This window comes from Buteo buteo, chromosome 23, assembly GCF_964188355.1.
Source record: "Buteo buteo chromosome 23, bButBut1.hap1.1, whole genome shotgun sequence".
NCBI lineage: Eukaryota > Metazoa > Chordata > Aves > Accipitriformes > Accipitridae > Buteo > Buteo buteo.
In genome coordinates this window covers 19304514-19322874 of record NC_134193.1, presented here as the reverse complement: position 1 = coordinate 19322874, position 18361 = coordinate 19304514, and the positions used below count along the sequence as shown (strand labels likewise).

The window sequence follows — 18361 nt, the reverse complement described above, 5'->3', positions numbered from 1 at the left end:
TGCTTAGCACAAGGTAGGCTCCGAGCCCTGGGGGCAAGACAGAGATGCTTTTCTAGGATCTTCAAAGCCTGTAGAGATCCAGAGCAGCAGGGTCAGGGTTTGGACCTCCTGGAAACACGAAGGCATGATGAATGCTGCTATCAGCTGGCGACATTTCTCCTTCCCTTGCATGGAAGCGATTCCGCTGGTGTTTTTTTCCCCGTGCTCAAATACCTTGGCACAATGTGTCTTTGTGGCAGCTCGGTCCCACGTGACGGCGCGAGGCGATGCGAGCTGAACTCTGCCGGCAACGCTGCGTGCCCCAATTAGCCGCTGCGGTCAGGGCTTTGCAGACTGCCTGTGTAAATCTATTTACCCAGCATTTTAAGCTAATTAGTGTTCAAGGTTTGGTTGTTGTTTTTTTTTTTTTTGCCTTCCTCCTCTGTTCCTGCTCCTCTTTAAGCATGAAGGGCCAAGTGCCCAGCAGGTGTAAGTCAGCACAGCTTGGTGGCTTTCAGCAGAGACTCTTACCAGGTTGCACAAGCCGAGGTCGGAGCCGTTAGCACCCACGTCCTCCTACGTGTTTCACGTCTTCCTACGCTTGAGCTAATTCCTTCAAAATTTTCCTACCTGAATGTCACTTCTCCCCAAAGAAGGCAGCAGGGAGGAAAGGCATCCGTTTGGCAGCAGATGCCTTGCAAAGTGCTGTAAACCTGCGGTACAAGCTGGACGGTGGCTGCCGGCTTTGCAGAGCAGAAGGGCGTTTGGTGGCCTCTGAGCCGCCAGGCTTATGCAAGGATCCTTTTTCTGGAAAAAGCAGGAAGATTTTAGAAGGGGGGAGTGAGTAAACTGTGGGAAACTACTTTCAAAACAGTGACTGCTCGAACTGGCACTTGAGGCCTGACTTGGGACTTGGTCGAGTTCCCTGGTCTTGCTTTTAGGCACAATTTTTTTCAGAATTGTAATTGCATTTCTCCCCGCTGCTTTGCAGGGGCTTCAGATACGATACAGGACGGTATGGCCGTGCTTTCTGACTGTCGCTCTCTGTGTACCGAAACTGGGCAGAGCTGCTGCGTTTTGTTTGAACACCTTGTTATTGCTCAGTGATAACAGCATGACCGTAACATTACAGGAATGCTACAGGAGCATAATCTGGTGTCCCAAGGTCAGCCCGCACCGTGAATAGCCACAGGGCTGTCCTAGAGTCTAAAATGCATCAGCGGGAAGTTGTGTGTGTTGGGAATATCAGTCATGTTACATGTGTACTTGCTTACAAAAATCAAAGGGCAGATCTTTCTCTGTGTGAGAACAACCCCTGTAGCGCAGATGCGTGCGGCTCGTCCCGACCCGGGGAGGGCTGGGCAGGGAGGGGGCACATCGGGGACAAAGCGGCTCTCTGCCATTTGGGATGCTGGTTTCGGTTTAGGGAGAAGAGGGATGTCCTGGCCTTGTGTACACCCTGTACACCTGGCCAGCAACTAATTTTTCCTTTCTTCTTTAAAGGCAGATTGATCTCTCTTGGTGTGATTTTGGGGTAAGCTAATGGCAGAGCAACCCAGTTGATGTGACTTCGCTGTCGTGCCCGGCTGGGGAAGAGGAGAGGTACAGCAGTGCCCGCTCTCGGCTCTGTGGTCCACTGTTCACCTCTCGGCATCTCTGCCAGGGTCGTTAGGGATCCGCTGTGATGTTAATTGGGGGCAGAGGGAAGGAACCAGCTTGCCCGGACGGAGCCGAGAGCTGCGTTGGGGCACAGAGGCGAAGAGCTCTGGCGCATTCCGGTGCCGATTGAGCCATCGCAGCCGGCCGGGGAGGTTCACTTGGTGGCTGAGCACTTACCCGAGTGTCTGCTTCAGGGACCTGAACCGAACTCCTGCTTTAGCCAGTTTGTTTGTGTTCCCCCCGCCGCCCTCTAATTCCCAGGAAAGCACAGTTCCCTGGCTTCATCAGCTTTGGTAACTATTACAAAGCTATGCAAATGAACCCTCTCCAGTTACACGCTGCGTTTTTTCTAAAGAAGACAATTTTGTAATATCCTTGGTCTGGAGGAGAGCAGCCAGCCCTCAGCTTGGAGTCCCTGTGCTCAGGCGTTTCTGGGAATCCTCCTTGTCTCTGAGCATCCGTCAGGAGGATGCTGAAATCCCAGCTGCAGTAAAAATGAAGCTCTTGGTTTCTCCTCCCCACTGGCTTCCTTTCTCCAAATACATTCCATTATTGCTCTAAGCAAAGGCACAATTTGACTGACTTGTGCTTTGCAGGTCAGCGAAGCCAGTGTATGCTGGGACGCGCTGGGACTGCATGAGAAACGAGGGGTCATGATGCTGGGCAAAGCTGGGGAGGTGATGCAGCACCCCCGGGCGGTGGTGGCACCTTGGAGCCCCAGCAGGACGTGGGGAGATAATTCCAGAGGGAGAGAAAGGGAAGGGCAGCTCTCCAGAAGGCCCTGTGAGTTGTGCAGGTATTGGAATAAAATTAAAATCTCAAGATCGACATGTGCAAAATATTGCATCCTTCTCCTCCACCTTCTGAAACGTAAGACAGGACAATTCCTCTGTTAAAATCAGTCCAGGCTGCATCTCCTGTGGTCTGTCCCATAGGGGTCTTAGATTGCCACCTTCGACAACCAAAGAACGTGCTTTCTGCCTTTCGTACGTGGAGTGCCATGGAGAGATGGAACACCCAGCCAGCTTGGTGTTTAATCACACGTCCCTCTGATCCTTGGTTTCAGTTTCACGCGCTGCTGCACACCGGTGCTAAAATAGTTTAGCTTAATGTTTAATTAATGCTGTTCCATATCATGCAGAAATGTGAGATTGGCTGGTGTTACCTTAAACCCCACAGTTGTGGCACAGGCTAATGAGTCATTTCCAAATCAGCGTTCAGAGGTGCTAACAAGCTTTTCCCATAAATAGTTTTGGGATATCAAGGCTTTTCATTTTCCTTCCTTTCTTATGCTAGTGTTTAACAGTTGTCTTATTTCTCGTTATTGGCAAGTTTTGTGCAAATTGATGGGGCCAAGCTGAGCCAGGGAGAGCAACGGAGATGCAGGGGGGCATTTTGGGGGAGGAAGACGTGCAATCGCGTGGCCCCTCACCCCTGCACTTCCCTCGGAGCACTTGATCTTTTTCTGTTTAGTAGCAGTGCTGCATGTTGGAGGACTAGAGATCCACAGCAGTTCCCCGAGGTCCTGAGGACCCTCTCGTAGTCCATTGCCACGGGCAAGCTCATCATTTGACCCATCCTTAGCCAGGACGTTTGCAATAGCACCGCGTCTCTCTCGCTCAGTCCCAGTGCTGGATGCATAAAGATGCAATTTCACTGTCTCTTCTGTTTTCTTCTCCTGTCTGAGAAAGATGCTTGTAGAGGCAAGGTCTCTCTGAGCCCTTCTATGGGGTAAGCTCGTCCTCGCCCTGGAGCGGGGAGCAGGGGACGGCTGTCCCCAGGCAGGACAGAAGCGCGCAGCAGCTCGCAGGCAGCTGGGTGTGCTTGCAGCAGGCACGGCTCATCCCTGCCCCATGAATCCCTGCCGTTTATCCCTGCCGTTTACGGGAAACCAGTTGTTTTGTTTCACGCAGAGCTTCCTCTGAGCCATGCCCTCGTCTTGGCTTCGTGTCTGCGCTGCCTCCGGGCCCAGGGTGTCTGTGTCACGTAGTGTGGTGGCACCTACTCTGCTCTTGAGTTTGCCCCAAACTAGTGGCTTTGCTGAGCGTAGCCCTCGCCACCGTCCTCTCACCCTGTGCCCTGAACTCTTATCAGCACCCATGGGTGCTGCTGAGCTCTCCTTAAGGGCTGAGCTTGCCGCTTCGAGTGTTTCAGGGCCATCAAAGGGAATCTCTGTTCCCATGTTCAGCTGGAGGCGCAGCCGCAGGCGCTTTCTCGGTTCATGTCTGTTGGCTTTGGTGTTAGCTCACTTGAGAAACTGCTTGGGTTCCCCCCCGCCAGGCTTTTAAAGTCCCATCAAAGCCAGCTCCTCACTCTAGTCGTTGCCAGGCTATCAGATAGTGATAGTAAAAGTAACCGAACGAGACAGCAGCTCAGCATCCATGTCGGAGGAGAGAGGCCATTAAGTAGCAGAGTAAGTATTTATTGCTGTTGTATTAAAGGAACTCGGCAGCATAAAGAAAGCACTGTAGTTTCAGGGCATTAATTTCTGGGCTTGGGAGTTGTGGGTGGCATGGGGAGCAGCACGGCGAGACCGTGGTTGGGCTTGTTTGCAGCTCTCGGTGCTTCTGCGGGTTGGGCTGCTTTGCTTCTACCCTCTCTTGCCTTTGCATCGTCTCCGTGTCCCAGGGAGGCGAGGGACCCTATTCTGCCTTGGTCCTGGCTCGGCGTATTTGCTAGGGGATGGGGACATCCGTATCAAAAAGGGGATGGAGGAGCACAGATAACTTCCTTAGGCACAGACACTGGGGCTTAGAGTCCCCTAAGAGACGTGTGACAATGTTCCCTCCGATACTCAGCTGCTCTGTAATAGAAAAAGACAGATCAATGTCTTAAATATGGGAGAGGGGGGGTGTGCATCTGGGAAGCTTATGATGGTGTGATACGGTGCAGAGCTTTTCTACCAGTAGCTATAAATCCACTCGAGTTACTATTTTCGCCTCCTTGTCAGGCAATGTTGCTGGTTTTGCAATGACTGCCCACTGTTGTAAGACTACCTGATAGCAGACATTATGCCGGCCCCAAATAGCTCAAAATAAATGTGTTAAAATGATACAAGTCTTGTTCCCACTGGAAATCAGCAGAGACTTTGCCGATGGCTTAATATTTGCATCCCCAACACATAATGTGGCCAAATAATGGGTTTAATGCAAAATAACACTGGGTTTAATAACCTTGTTTTAAAAAGACCAGCCAAACACATACAGTGTAATGGCAGCGGTGCTTAGAGCAGCACATTACAGCTAATGGGCTTCAGGACGCAGTGGTGCTCTGGAAGCGGAGGAGCTGGCCAGAGCCCTGGGACCAGCCCGAGTCATCAGAGTCTGGTACAGGCAGAGTCCAGGCTGTAAATCAGAGCAGCTGACAGGAGTGGGGGTGATTTTACAGCGGCTGAGGATCAGGTCCAGAAACTCCCTTTCCTTTCTTTTCCCAGGGTTCTGTTCCTCTCCTCTTTTCTAACAGAATTTATCATCCAGGATCGATCTGTAGATGGAGCTTGCTCCCTGGAGAGCTGCTAGCAGCGCCAGGAGCATCACGGGGAGCACAGAAACCAGGAGAACAATCTGCTTCTCCCCTTTGTTCCCTCTCTGCTCCCTTGGGCATTTTCTCCCTCCTGTGTGGGGATGACCATTTGGCATCAGACCGATTTTTGCCCAGCTCCTCCTGCTCCCCAGGGAGCTTTGGGCTTTCATTGCACTTGCAGTTACGGGAGGTGATGCTTCCCAGTGCTAGCGGGGTGGCACTTGCTGGTGGTTTGGGTGCTCCCCCAACCGTGTTGCCCTTTTCCCCCTCTTGAAGCCTTAGGGACAGTGAGGGGCTTAAAGGCATCGAGCTCACTTACACCCTCATTATACAGAAGTGTAATCCAATGCTTATCAAATTTGGATTTGTGAGGGTTCCCTGAGGACACGGCAGCCACAGACTGCAACTGCAAAGGATTTCTGGGTTGGGACACGGATGCTCCGGGCTGCCTCCTTGCTGTGTCCCCAGCGTGGCGAGGCTCCCCCCTCCCCGGAGAGAAGAGCCATGGGGATGGAAAAGGCTTCTGATGCCCAAACGCTGTCTGGACCGCTGGGCTGGCTGGGAATGTATTTTAGACCTTTTTAGTCAGTTCTGTAAAAAATGCTATGGACTTTGCTTTTGGTAGATGCTCCTGTGAAGGCAGGCTTGCTGGGGAGTCACTCCCTCCTCAGCTGCCTTATAGGGGAATAACACAAAAATTTGGTGTGTGTTCCTCGTGCTGTCTCAGGGGAGTTTTTGGTTTTGGTAAAGGTGTTTTCACCTGGAAAGTGTATCTCTGACGATGGGCTCTCGTTAGAGGGCTTAACCTCATTATCTTGAGAGGTGTAATCGCTCGTCCCTGTAACACAGCAGTAACCGTAACGCAGCCTGACATGGGTGCTCTGAACTGTGGCTAAGAGGTTGTGCTGGTTTTGGCTGGGATAGAGTTAATTTTCTTCATAGTAGCTCGGGGACAATCTGTCAGATGTTCACTTGAGACTATTTTAACCCTTTGCTACTTCCATGACCAAGGATCCCTTTAGAAAAGGAAGGAGCGTGTACGTCCAGCCTTTCTTGCTGAATTTCAGAAGCAAAATCCAGCTTGTACCCAGTTTTCCTGTGTCCAGTTTGCAGATTGGAAGTCCAGCCTAGCAGTCCAGCCCCAGTGAGACATGCGGTCCTAGCATCCCTGGCCAGTTCTCCACCAAACCACTGTTTGGGCTTTAGGGTGTTATTTACTACTTCCCTGAGAACAGCACTTAATGCTGCACACACATCTTTGAGGCCAAGGGAGCAGCGAACCCAGAGGGGTGCTGGAAGCAGAGCAGTTCTGTTGTTCCCCACCTGCTCTGGCAAATGGGTTTTGTTTTACATTTCTGGTTCTTCCATCTTCTGTGATTTGACAGGTGCTCTGAAGCTCATCTGCAGCTCCATAGCAATGTCACAAGTTGCTGATATTTCAATAAATCAAAAGGGAGTGGCAGTCAAGGATCCCTGGAATGGGTATTTGTTGGAGGAGGGAAGAGGCTTTACCATACCTCCATCACTGAATTCCCTATCTGTTGTGTGGTCCTTGTAGTGAAATACGGGGAGAGAAGCCTGGACACACTGTCAGGGAACAACTTCCCTAGCTTTGATTTAAAATCCTTGTCAAATATGTATCAGCCGAAATCCGCTCAGCTGGTGCCTCTCCAAACGCTGCATGCCAGCAAACACCACGCTTCCCCGGCGCATTGCCTTTCCACCTGGCACGAGGGGGAATGGGAGGCGAAGCCGTGGCATCCCCGGGCAGGTGGAGAAGAGCCGTGGGGGAAACTGTTCAGGCAGGCACTGGAAAGGCTCAAGCTGGTTGTCCAAACAGATTATTATTTAGTAGCCCTCGTCCTCAGCAGCCAGGTGGGTGGATGAGGTTCAGCTGAGAGGAGAGAGTCCTGGGTGTAGGAAAATCAAACTGATTTGATCCCTTAATGGGGCTCTGCCCACCCTTGGCATCCTAAGGAAAAAATGTACCGTAGCCATGTACAGCGATGCTCTTCTCGGGTACCGGGTTGTATCGGGAGATGTTGATTTAAGGAATTCCCAGCAACATCTGTGGGATGCTCAAGTGGCAGCAGCCCCGGCTGTCCGGTGTCCGGGGAGAGGGCTGGAAGGCAGCTGTAGGTTTAACGTTTGCTGTGTTCGCTGCACACATGCTGTAAGATCTTGCAGGTTCACGCACTAGGCAATAACACACACACGGAGCACAAATAATTGATCCAGAGCGAGCAGGTTGTGTTTTGTGTTGGCTCTCACACTTGGGGCTTGGCTGTGCTGACTTTCCAGGGCTGGTCTAGCCAAGGTGGGACTCAGGTGAGAGGCACGTGCAAACGGAGGAGATGGGAGGGTGGAAACTGCTGGTGACACTGTGGTTTGCAAATACCAGCTCCTGGTTTTGCACAGCCCGGTGTGTGTGACCGGCCACTGCCACATGCGCTGGCGCAGCAAAAGGAGAAAATACAGGGTACTCCGGCACCACAAACTGGAGGCAACTGGGTCAAACTCTACTTGCTGTCATGGCTGCTTTTATTTTAGCAGCCTTCTCCCTGGGACTCTTCATGTTTTTACTATTGGATGCCATTATCCAACTCAGAAATAATTTAACTAGCTCGTCTCTGAATTTGGGGTCAGGTTTCTACCCACACAGAGGCTGGGGATGTTTGGCCTCAGGATTTCTTTTGCCCTTCATGAATTTAGGGGTAAACCAGAAAATTCCTCCAAGTAATTTCAGGCTCTGAAATACCCAGAAGGGTATGCACAGAGGTGGCAACATCGAGGTCTCTGCCCAGACTTATCACTGCTGTGCAGAGCTCCCGATTTGCTTAGAAGCAAATATTCATTTGTTCTGGGAATGCATGACCTTGCTGGGGCTCGGCACGGGCTCCGAGCCTGGCTGTAACCCCTGCAGCTCACTCAGCTCTGGAGGCACGCTCGTGGAGCGCAGACACCTGGGGAGTTCCTTGTGTGCGAAGGGTTCTCCAGCCCAGCTGGGTCAGTTTGTTTTTTTCAAATAAGGAGAGAGTTTATTTGAGGGTTTTCTAGATGCACAGAGATACCATCAGCAATAAACAGTGCTGGAGGAAATAGAAGAGCCGTAAGCATAATATTTTGTTGTTGTTGTTTTGCTTTATTTTTAAATCCGTAATTCCTAAAAGAAAGTGTTGGTAGTACGAAAGAAGAAAAGTGGAGGATTTCTTGTGGTGGTGTGGGGGTTTGGGCTTTTTTTTTTTTCTTTTCAAAAATCCCACTTCCTTACTCACCCAGGTGTCTTGCAAAGTGACCAGTGAATGTGAAGAACCCAGTTTGAGACGTGATTATTTTTTTTTTCCTTTTCTTTCTTTTTCCCATGAAGTGCAGAACTCAGTGCCTTTTTAAATCAGAGTCTCCACGAGGCCTCTGATGCTCAGCCTCTGAAATCATGTGCACGGCCCTCGTGCCCCGTTTCTGGTTCTGTTGATTCACGGCAATGATCTCATCTCGTGCGGCGTGCCGGTCGGTAAATGATCAGCTGGGTGGCTGGTTTTAATTCACGTCTAAAAATACAAGGCAAACTGGAACGTCAGGAATGTGAAGGGCATCCCTCACCTTTAACGGTGAAACCACCAGAAATTTCCCACTAACCCTCTGCAGGTCGACTGTAGAGAAAGTCTATCTGTACATCACCTGCACTGCATACCTGTATAACTACATTTCTGGCATCTTGCTGTCAGCGGGATGTTATATATAGCTTTTATGGTAATATTTGCACCCTAAATGCAGTTTTCTTGGAGGAAATTGCATTGAGAAATGGGTGAAGTAATAATAATCTGCGTAAGCCCACAGCCCTCCTCCTCCTGGAAGACAAACACACAGATAAAAGTATAGTTTTCCCAAAGTCAAATGACTTTGCTAACCCTCTCGTCTGCCCGTGCTGAGCAGGGTGCTTTCCCCAAAGATGTTTCTGCCCCGGGATGGAGCCGGGAGAGCCCCCAGCGCTACCCCAGCTGGTGCGATGGCACGGCACTCGGGCGTGATGCGGTTTGGGTCATCGTAGCCTTTTTTTGAGTGTGGTTCAAGGGACCAGCAGGTTTGGAAGCTGTTGCTCCCGGTGTGCTCCAGCAGCATTTCCAGGATGCAGCAGCCTCGGTCCTACTGGATTCCCAGTTTTAAGTAGCGGGTTAGTTTTAAGAGGGGAAACCCAAAACCTGATCTTATGAAATAATCAGCATAAATCTGAAGGGAACCGGTAGCCCGCGGCAAGAAATGTTTTTTGGTTATACCATCTGCCTTGGAAAACAAAGCGTCTGCATTTCCAGGCTGCCATAAAAGAAAAGGGAGGTATAAATAACCAGTGAACTACAATTCCACTTAGTGTCATATCTGTATTAGTTACATTAATATGTCCTTGTGTTGCAGAAGCAACGAAAAGCTTCAGAAGAGATCAGGGACCCCTTGTGCCAACTGCTGCGTGGGTGCGTAACAAGGCAGATCCTGCCTGGCCTAATAGAAAATGATAGCCGGGAGTGGCAGGAAATATTCCTGGGTTTCTCTGCAAATAAGAAGCTGCTTTACAGGGAAAATGAGACACCGTTTAGCAAACACTTAAGGATTGACTTACTTTTAAGAATGTTGTTTAATCCTGTTGAAATTGAGAGGATTACTTATCCTTAAATGCATGCTTAAGCACTTCCCTGGCTGGGGGCTGGCAGGCTGGAGCACAGGAGCTGTAAGAGGAGCTGGGCTTGCACTTGGCTTTTTTTGCTCTTGGCTGCTGCTTTAGCAGGAGTCGTTGTTGGAAAAATACTCCCTGATATTGGGACAGTTACTGTTCAGTCTCGTTTTCAGAGATGCCAAGCTTCATGGAGGCTCTTTGTACCTGATCCCTCAAAGTGGGTCGCTTTGCTTACGTACCTGAGCATCGATTTGGGAGCCTGAGCGTCGGCAAGCGTGTCTGTGCATGCTGGCTCGTCGCTGGAACCAGGTCCCGGGCTTTGATGTGCCAGGATGTTCAGCGCTTGGGGCTTTTCATAAAAGAACAAAGCAAAAATTGTTGGCGTAGAGAACAGTGCACTTTTCTCTTAAATTTCCCTGGAAGTCAAACCCTGCGGTATAACCGTCTGATTCATAAACTGATTTTTGTACTTTAGAAGTCTAATAATAGACCACAGAAGAGACTTATTCAATCGGTCTAGGACTTCCCTTGGACTCCTTTAAGCCCCGTGGAGCGGGACTGGGGGCTGCCAGCTGCCTCTCCAGCCTCTGCACCCTGTTTGGGCTCGGCATTCGCAGGTACCGCTCGCCGGCAGTGATGCTCTGCACCGTGGCTCTGCCTGGACAAGCCCTGGAACCTTTCACAGACTTTAATGAACTCAGTCCCACCTCCTCTCCCAAACTGGGGAGAAGTCTAGAGGTGGGAGACTGCGGCACAGAGAGGTTTAGTAACATGCCTGGAGTGGCGTTTTAAGTTACTGACAATTTGGGGAGCAAGACTTGATTGCTTTGACTCCTGGTTAGGCTTTCACCTGCTTTCTCCTGTTGCTGTTCGTGTCATTTCCAAAGGCAAAGCCAACCTTGTTTAAAAACGCAGATTGAAATGGCAGCATGCGCTTTAGAGCGCTGGGAGGGACATGGTTCGCGTGGAGCTCACAGTCAGGGCTGCCTTCTCCTTCCAAGGTGGTTCAGCCCCTTTCCCTCTCTCCGGCGCAGATTTGTTCCTCGAAATGTGACATTACCAGAAGCCACGTCTTTGCTTGACGCTCCTCAAAGCCAGAGCAAACGAGAGACCGGCCAGAGGTGGAGGTGTGAGAGGGACTCGGAGAGCCAGGCTTGCTTAACGCCTCCCCGAGATGAAGGTGGGAATGTCACCGGCTGGCTCTGGGAGCTTGCAGCTCGCTGGCAGGAGAGCACGTGGCTGAAGCACCTTTTCCAGAAGCGACCAGCCTTTCTCCGTGCTGCTTTTTTTGTTAATTCCAGTAAAATGAGGAGCTTTACTGCGTTTACGTTCGCTAACTCTCAAGCACTAAAGTTCTGCTTGAGAAAGTTTACGGTTTGTCTTCGAGTTGCACAGTAATTATGGTCTGTAATCAGTGGCTCCAGGGCAGCCCTGTAAAACGAGGCGTGCCAGGGGTGGTGGTCTGGTAGCTGTCCAGATGGGCTCTCGAGAGTGAGAAATAGGCCAAAATATGCTCATGACAGCGGTAGCAAAAGTAATGCTTTGTCTAATTAAAAAAAATCCTTTATGCATGTCCTCTGCTTAGAAGGAAATGTCAGGGGCAACATCTTAAAAAAACCGGACATGGAAGGATGCTTTGGTAAAGCCCTCTTTTGCTAGAAGAGTTATACAGGGGCAATAAAGTGTCCGAGCTGCGAGGAAGATTCTTTCTTGCTCTGGAGCTCCTTTCTGCGTTGAACTCCTGTTAGTGACGTTTTATACCAGGGAGAAACTTGGCCAAGTTTTGAGGTTCACAGAGTCTCGATGGCCTTGTTGAATAATTCAGCATCTCTGTTCTCCATGTGGAAAGTCAACTGCTAAATGCCAAACTGTGGCAGCTCCTTTGTTGCTGCCTCAGCTTCGGGTCCACGCGTGGGGCACCGGCAGCCGACAGCTGGGCTGGAATTCGTGGCAACGGTAAAAGAAAAGAAAAATTAGAAGGATGAAGGTTGCAAAAGTGTGGAGGAGAAGACAAGGTTTAGAGCAGGATCTGCCACAGCAGGAGGAGCTCAGGCTTCAGGGCAGTCTGAGAAGCCACAGGCGTGCATCCCCCCAAAACGAGCCCGGTGCTTGCATGCCTCTTGCAGCGGCAAGAATTTGCATGAGGATCCGCAATGCGATTCTGATTGATGTTCTGGGATAATAACGTGGGAGGGAGAGAGGCTTTAAGTTCCAACAGCAATCCCAGGAGAAAAGTCAGGCACTTAGAGCACGTGCTCCGCTGGGTGACTGATCCAAAGGTGCCTTAGCAAGCCAGGGTGGCATCTTTCAGCAGGGGGGCACGTGTTCCCTAAAGAAAGCAACACTAATGGGTGCCCCACGGCTGGGTTGGGTGCAGGGCAGCTCCAGGCAGTCACAGCCCCCATGGTGTTCGGGTTTGTATGCCTAGAGGAGAGCTGGGGGCCCTGGACAGCAGGGACTGCTCAAAAAGTCCTTTATCTGTGTCCTGGACCAGGCATCTCTATTCATTCCAGTGGATGGGAAACCAGTCCAAAAATAATAGGTTTGTTTTTTCAATCTAGCTTTGAAATAATGAATATGAGCAAGAGTAAAACATGTTTTATATCTATAAGGGACTAAAACCATTCTCTGTTTGTGTTCATTGAAAATTCTGCATAGCAATTAAAACTTCCATTAAAAATGGGAGTTTTCAGAAAAAGCTGGTGGCTTTACTGTTCCTGATTATGATGCTGATGAAAATATTTTGTTGTTGAATCACTTCTGGCTATTCTCCCCCAGAAAAGGGCGATGGTCTGCACTCACCTCTGACAAACTAATGATGCATCTTTATTGAAATGCAGGAAGTCAAGACGATTCAATCTTGGCAAGTTTGCCTCAATAAGATCATTTTGTGGGGGGAGAGACGAAAGGAATGACAAACCTTTTGTAATAAAATACAAAGTTTTGTAGGTTTTTTTCGATGGTTCTTAGTGTTGCATAAAACCTATTGGAGCAGGTCTGGATATATGAGTGGCAGGATGGCGTTTCCTCGGACGATGCCGTTGAATGGGTATCTTTATAGCTGAGGGTTAAATGTCTTTGATGCACAGTTGTAAAACAAAAAGCAGTGTTTGCACTGATAGTGTCCTCCAAGCCCTGATGGTGACGTGCTGTGATACGGATGGGGGGGACTGAAGCACATCCATTTCAGTGGGTGTTCAGGTCCAAATACCAGGCTGTGGGTCCTCGGGTTCCCACCAAACCTTCCTCTGTCTTCAGTAAGCACACCAGCATTTTTTTCTCTCATTTCCAGGTGATCTCTGCAGTATCCAGACTCTCCTTCCACAGTATTGCTCAAACCAAAGGAATTAGGTAAGATCCTTTCAATGTGATGCTTTAAATAATGTTTCTCTCTCTCCCTATCCGTATTCCTTGTATTTAATCACATCAGACTCCCTAGAAGCATTAATATGGTTGGGATATATTAGGGTTAAACAGACATTAACGGTGCCTTTGGGATGTAGGCAGGGTACTTGTAAAAGAACCTTACCAGCTGCTCAGGAATAGTTTACAAATAAAATAAGTGAGAATGTAATGAGTTGCGTGCCGTATGCCTGCTGGGGAGGGTAGCAGAGTGGGTTTTAGTGTCTCTCGCTGGAGGTTTTGCTCAGGTCCCCTCTGCAGGGGCTGTGCAGCTGAGGATGGGGATGCCAGGAAAGGCAGCGATGCCCGTCCCTTTCGCTCTGCCCATAGAGCTGTGGTGTCACCCCACTGTCCCCACTTGTCACCCTGGTCTGTGCAGAAGTGCCCAGGTGGCCTTTCAGTCACTAACAGCTGGGGAATTACCTCCTGGCTCTGACAAAGGCACATTAGTGCTGAATAGGTAATGGGGGTTAATAAGTAACCTGGCCCTGGCACCCAGGGTGGGCTGCCCTGCTGCCAGGGCTGCCCCTCCTCTGCTAATTGAAGGAGCAGTGGAGAAGGAATTAAAACCAGCAGAGAACCCTCTTAAGCAGAGCTGTTATCCTGGTCTTTGTTCAATTCCCTGCAAAATTGGTCCGCAATTGGTTTTCTTGTTAGTGTGCGTTTTTATTATTAATCTGCCAGCAGCATCTCATTAGGACCACAGATATAACTGGGAGGAGTTCTCAGCCTAAAGTACCTTTCCTCCATTTTTGAGGGATTTTTTTGCGTTGTGTTTTTCCCCCAGCTATAGAACACGTTCGCTTTTCTCCGCAGAATGTGTCTCGCTGCTATTCTGGTCAGGGCGTAGCAGGGCATTGGTCTGCGGCTGCATCCCAGGGCCAGGCACAGCCGGGGTGTGGGGGTGCAGGCTGGATGAGGTCCCTGCTTTATTTCTAGCCCTGCTACCCATGCCCACCACCCCACCCCACGATTTCCACTTTTTGAACTTCTTTTCACTGCCTTAACTGCACTGATATTGCTGGAGGGGAACAGCTTTTTACGTGTAAAACAAACTGGGAGCTTTCCCATCCGTTAAACGGGAATCTGACAGATCCCACCAGGACTGGGGGGAGATTCAGGGGGCAGAGGTTTATAAAGCACACTGAGGAATAAAGACGTACTGTAAGTTAGGGACTATTTAATATTAAGGCTAGCCCTGAGTCCTGGAGAAGCCCGCAGTGATTATTATTTTAAGGGAAAAGAACACCCGAGGCATTTGGAGGCAGGGAGTAATGGGGGAACCCCCGTGCACAAGCTGCAAGTGCCTTTGCAAGGGCTGGATTGAAGTGTCGGGGCATCGCTGGGAGAGGTTGCGGTGTGTCAGCCCTGGCGAAGCCCTTCCCTTGGCAGGGAGATCCTGGTGTCAGTTCAGAGGATGAATGAGCCCGTCGTCCTCTGGGAAGGCTTTGGCTGAATCACTGGTGTTTGTGTCGAGGTCTCCCGCTGCCAGGGATGGGCGGGTTGGGGGGTAGCAGGGAGGCTTTGCTATTCTTGCGGATAGGTGGCTTTTCCTCATTCATTGTACAACCAGCATTTACGGTTCCCACTAAAATCCCTTATCTTGGAAGCCTTTGGCACCATAATTACGCAAGAATAGCACAGGGCTTAGTGGGTCTTTGCTTCTAATTCTGTTTTCCTGCGTATTAACCCTGCTTCTCCTCCCCATTGCCAGCTCTGTAAGAAGAGAAAATGTTGTCGCTCTGTTAGCTGGAAAATACCCCCCCCCCCCCCGGGGGTGTCCTTTCCCATCACTGCTGTCCCCTGCAGTCAGAGAGCCCTCCCTTTGTCCGTTGCCACACGTTTTTTCCTTTTAATTAGATCATTTCTTGCTACACCATCACAAAAGCCTCAATGACAGAAACTAATCTCGGATGAATTAATTTAATCTGTGGGAACCAGCAGCAGCTCTGGCTCCCCGAAGGGACTGCTCACGTCGGCCACTGCTGCCCCTCAGCTCACTGGGATCCCCACTGATGGTTGGGGTCCCTACGCTGCCCTCCCCCAGTGAAGATGCTGCCATTGAAATAAATGGGAAAAGTCTTGTTGGCTTAGGCCCGGTGCTCAAAAACACGGTAAATACAGTGCAATATAGGATGGCATTTGGATTGTGTGGTCTTCAGCCCCGTATCATGAATGTGGCTCTGCTCCAAACCCTATTTTGGGTCTAAAACTTCAGGATCATGCAGATTAAGCCTATTAGTTGTCCTTAAATAAGTTTCATGGCATGTAGGGTAGAAAAATAAAAATCAATCTTGTATGCTATTCAGTGAAAAAAAAATAGTCTTTCTGTCTAATAATTTCTAGACACATGAACCTTGCCAGAGAAACCTTGTTTCACAGAGTAAATCAGATAGCTATCAGGATAGCTATGTTGAGATGACAGAGTGTTTCTTCCAAGAAACAAGCTACAAGCAGCAAAACATGGCAAAAAATGTTCTTAAATGCAATGTTTTGTTTGCAGCACACTAGGCTGGGCTTAATCTATTGCAGCTGTAGCTACAGCCCGTGCTGGGTCTCACCTCCTCCCGCTCTGTTCTAGTCCCAGTTGCAGGTTTTGGAAGTCCTGCAGAAAACAGTGTCACCCTCCAGCATGGTACATTGCTGACTTACCTCCTAGCAGGTGATGGTCTCTAATGATTGCAAAAATAGATTTCTGTCTTGCACGAGGCTGTGCAAACAGCACATCATTAAAGAAGCGTGTAGTTGCAAGGACCACCACCCCCACTGCAGTGGGTTATTTTTTGGGTAGTGCACCGTGCATAACAAGCCCCTTGATGATAAGAGGCTTATTGGTGCCTCCTAGAAAAAGGCACATTTTCTCTCTTTAATTTAAGGCATTCAGAAGAAAGATGGTTTTGTGGATAAAGATACCTGCTGAAGGGGAGGCGGATGCACAAAACTGTGTTCGGATCTTGGCTCTGCCCCAGGTGCTGTACGCGGCCCTGGGCAAATCCCTTAGCCTTGTGTGTCTGATTTTCCTCTCTCAGAAATGGGGAGATGAGAAATGCCTTTGTTCACCTGGCTCGTTGGAGACAAGACCTGCCTGCTCGGCGGGCGCAGGCAGCCTTCGGCAGCGCTGCCGCGTGATCTTGTTTGGGAGCACAGGTTCTGCAGTAATGTGATAATACCCTTTTCCTGGGGTTTTCATCCGTGCGTCGTTTTACAGAGCTGTATGTGGAGACAAAGAAAAGATCCTCGTGGTGTAGCATTGCCCATCAGCTAAGGAGAGGGGATTTTTTTTAATGGTTACTGTTTCTCATCCTTTCCTCCATCTGTCTGGAGGACTGTCAGCAGTCGCAGTGAGAAGTTACCACTGGGTTCCTTGCTCATCCGTGGCTGTCTCTGAACAAGGCACCTTCATTTTACAGCCAGGTCTCACCAGGAGTTGCCACTGCAGACCCGACTCACGCCCCGTTAAGTCCATTACCCCATTTCTCACGGTGGTTGGCACTAAATTCTTCCAAGTTAGGTGAGAGGATCTTGCAGCAGACAGGAGCAGTGTGGTCAAACAGGGGGACTGTGCAAAGGTTCTCCTGTGCTCTGGAGGATGAGTTTTCATTCCAAGTTTTCTCGAGCAAACTCAGCTCTCTGGAGGACAGCAGGACTTCTTGTTGCAGGTCCCAATAAACCAGGATTTTTTTTTTTCTTAAAGTTTTTTTTTCCTTAAGACTTTCCTGCTGCAGCCCTGGCTGTTCTCCGTTGCCCATGGTACATCCCAGCGTCCGCTGGGCTCCGGCCGTCGTCCAGATGTGACGAGCTCCACTGACTTGCCCCCTCCGCTCACAGCTCACATGCAAGTGTTTTTTCATCTCCCCGAGATATATGTTTTTCCTGGAAGCAGGGTTTTGCAAGCAAAGCAGGAGGTTAAGGAATATTGGCTCATGCTGCCTGCATGCATTTTTAATGTGTGCACAGTGAAACCATCTGAAAACGGGAAGGAGTTAGCATGTTCAAAGGCCTTTTACTGAGGCCCTTAATCTAAGTAAATCCTTTATATATGAACTGAACCTCTCAGTGACTTTCTTCAGAAGGCACTGCAGTTAATAAAATAGATTTCAAAACATTTGCAAATGGGGAGGAGGGGTGAATCCTATTTGTCAAGAGGAGGTTTTCTCCTCCGGGAGCAGCGGTGGTGCTTTGGCTGGGTGGCAGAGGGAAGGAGAAGGGGATGGTTGTGTTTTCCCCATCCTGGGGGCCAAGGCAGGACCCCCTCCCGTCGGTGGCACCGCACAGCTACCTGGTGACAGCTGCTGGGAAGAATAAGTGACATTAGTTTTACCTCCAGGCAAACACAAGGAGGCCAGCCCATCACCCTAGGCAGAGGTTTACCTTGCATGTGAACAAATAAATAAATACAAGCCAAAATGCTGATTTTCTTGGCAATTAACCTCTGCACATCACATGCCCTGAGGTGACGGAGCAGATTTGCTGGCAGTCCAGGGCAAGCCCTTGGCTGGGAGCTGCCTGTTGCCTGCCTGCGGCTGCAGGGCTGGTTTGATCTGGGGGAGCGGTGATGATGGTGATGGCTCTTTGGATGCCTGCGAGTCCCCTGAAAGTCCTGTACGTTAGGAGCTGGGATTTGCTGTTTTGCTTACGGGAGGCTGGACACGTCAGTGGAGGAGAGAAACCCTCCTGGCTTTCCAGAGTTGGGGCTGGCATCGGTCCTGATGCTCGCCCGAGCCCCTGGGTGCCCTCCATCCCAGCAGATCCAGTGCCGAGCGGGTGTCAGGGCTGGGGGTGCCCACAGGCACCCTGTCGAGTGCAGACCACCGTCCAGGCCATCGTGCCTCCCTTTTGCCCATCTCTACAACACGGCTGGTGAGTTGGGAGGAGAGAAGCTCCAGGTTGGAGCTGCCTCTGGTCAAGTTCAAGGCAGGTAAACGAGCTGTACCAGCATCTTCCCATCAGTAGGGATTTAACCCAGAGGAGACTTTCCTACCACCCTGCTTTGCCTGCAAACCCCATGCCTTGCTAACGAGGTTCAGTATTGCTCAGCTTTGCCCAGGTAAACTATTAAAACAGACTGACGCGCTCAAAATGAGGTTTGCAGCATTATCAGCCCTGGAGTTTCTGTACTTAACGGCTTGCCAA

The 18361-nt window shown here is 50.0% G+C and overlaps 1 protein-coding gene across 3 annotated transcripts in view; it reads left to right on the top strand.

Annotated features, from left to right (window-relative positions):
- VAV2 (vav guanine nucleotide exchange factor 2) overlaps nucleotides 1–18361 on the top strand; it is a 149650-nt gene that overhangs the window by 83684 nt on the left and 47605 nt on the right. For all 3 annotated transcript variants that reach the window (XM_075054861.1, XM_075054863.1, XM_075054862.1), the window contains exon 3: nucleotides 13119–13177. In XM_075054861.1, the coding sequence (XP_074910962.1) occupies nucleotides 13119–13177 (59 nt within the window). The remainder of the gene's footprint in view (nucleotides 1–13118; nucleotides 13178–18361) is intronic.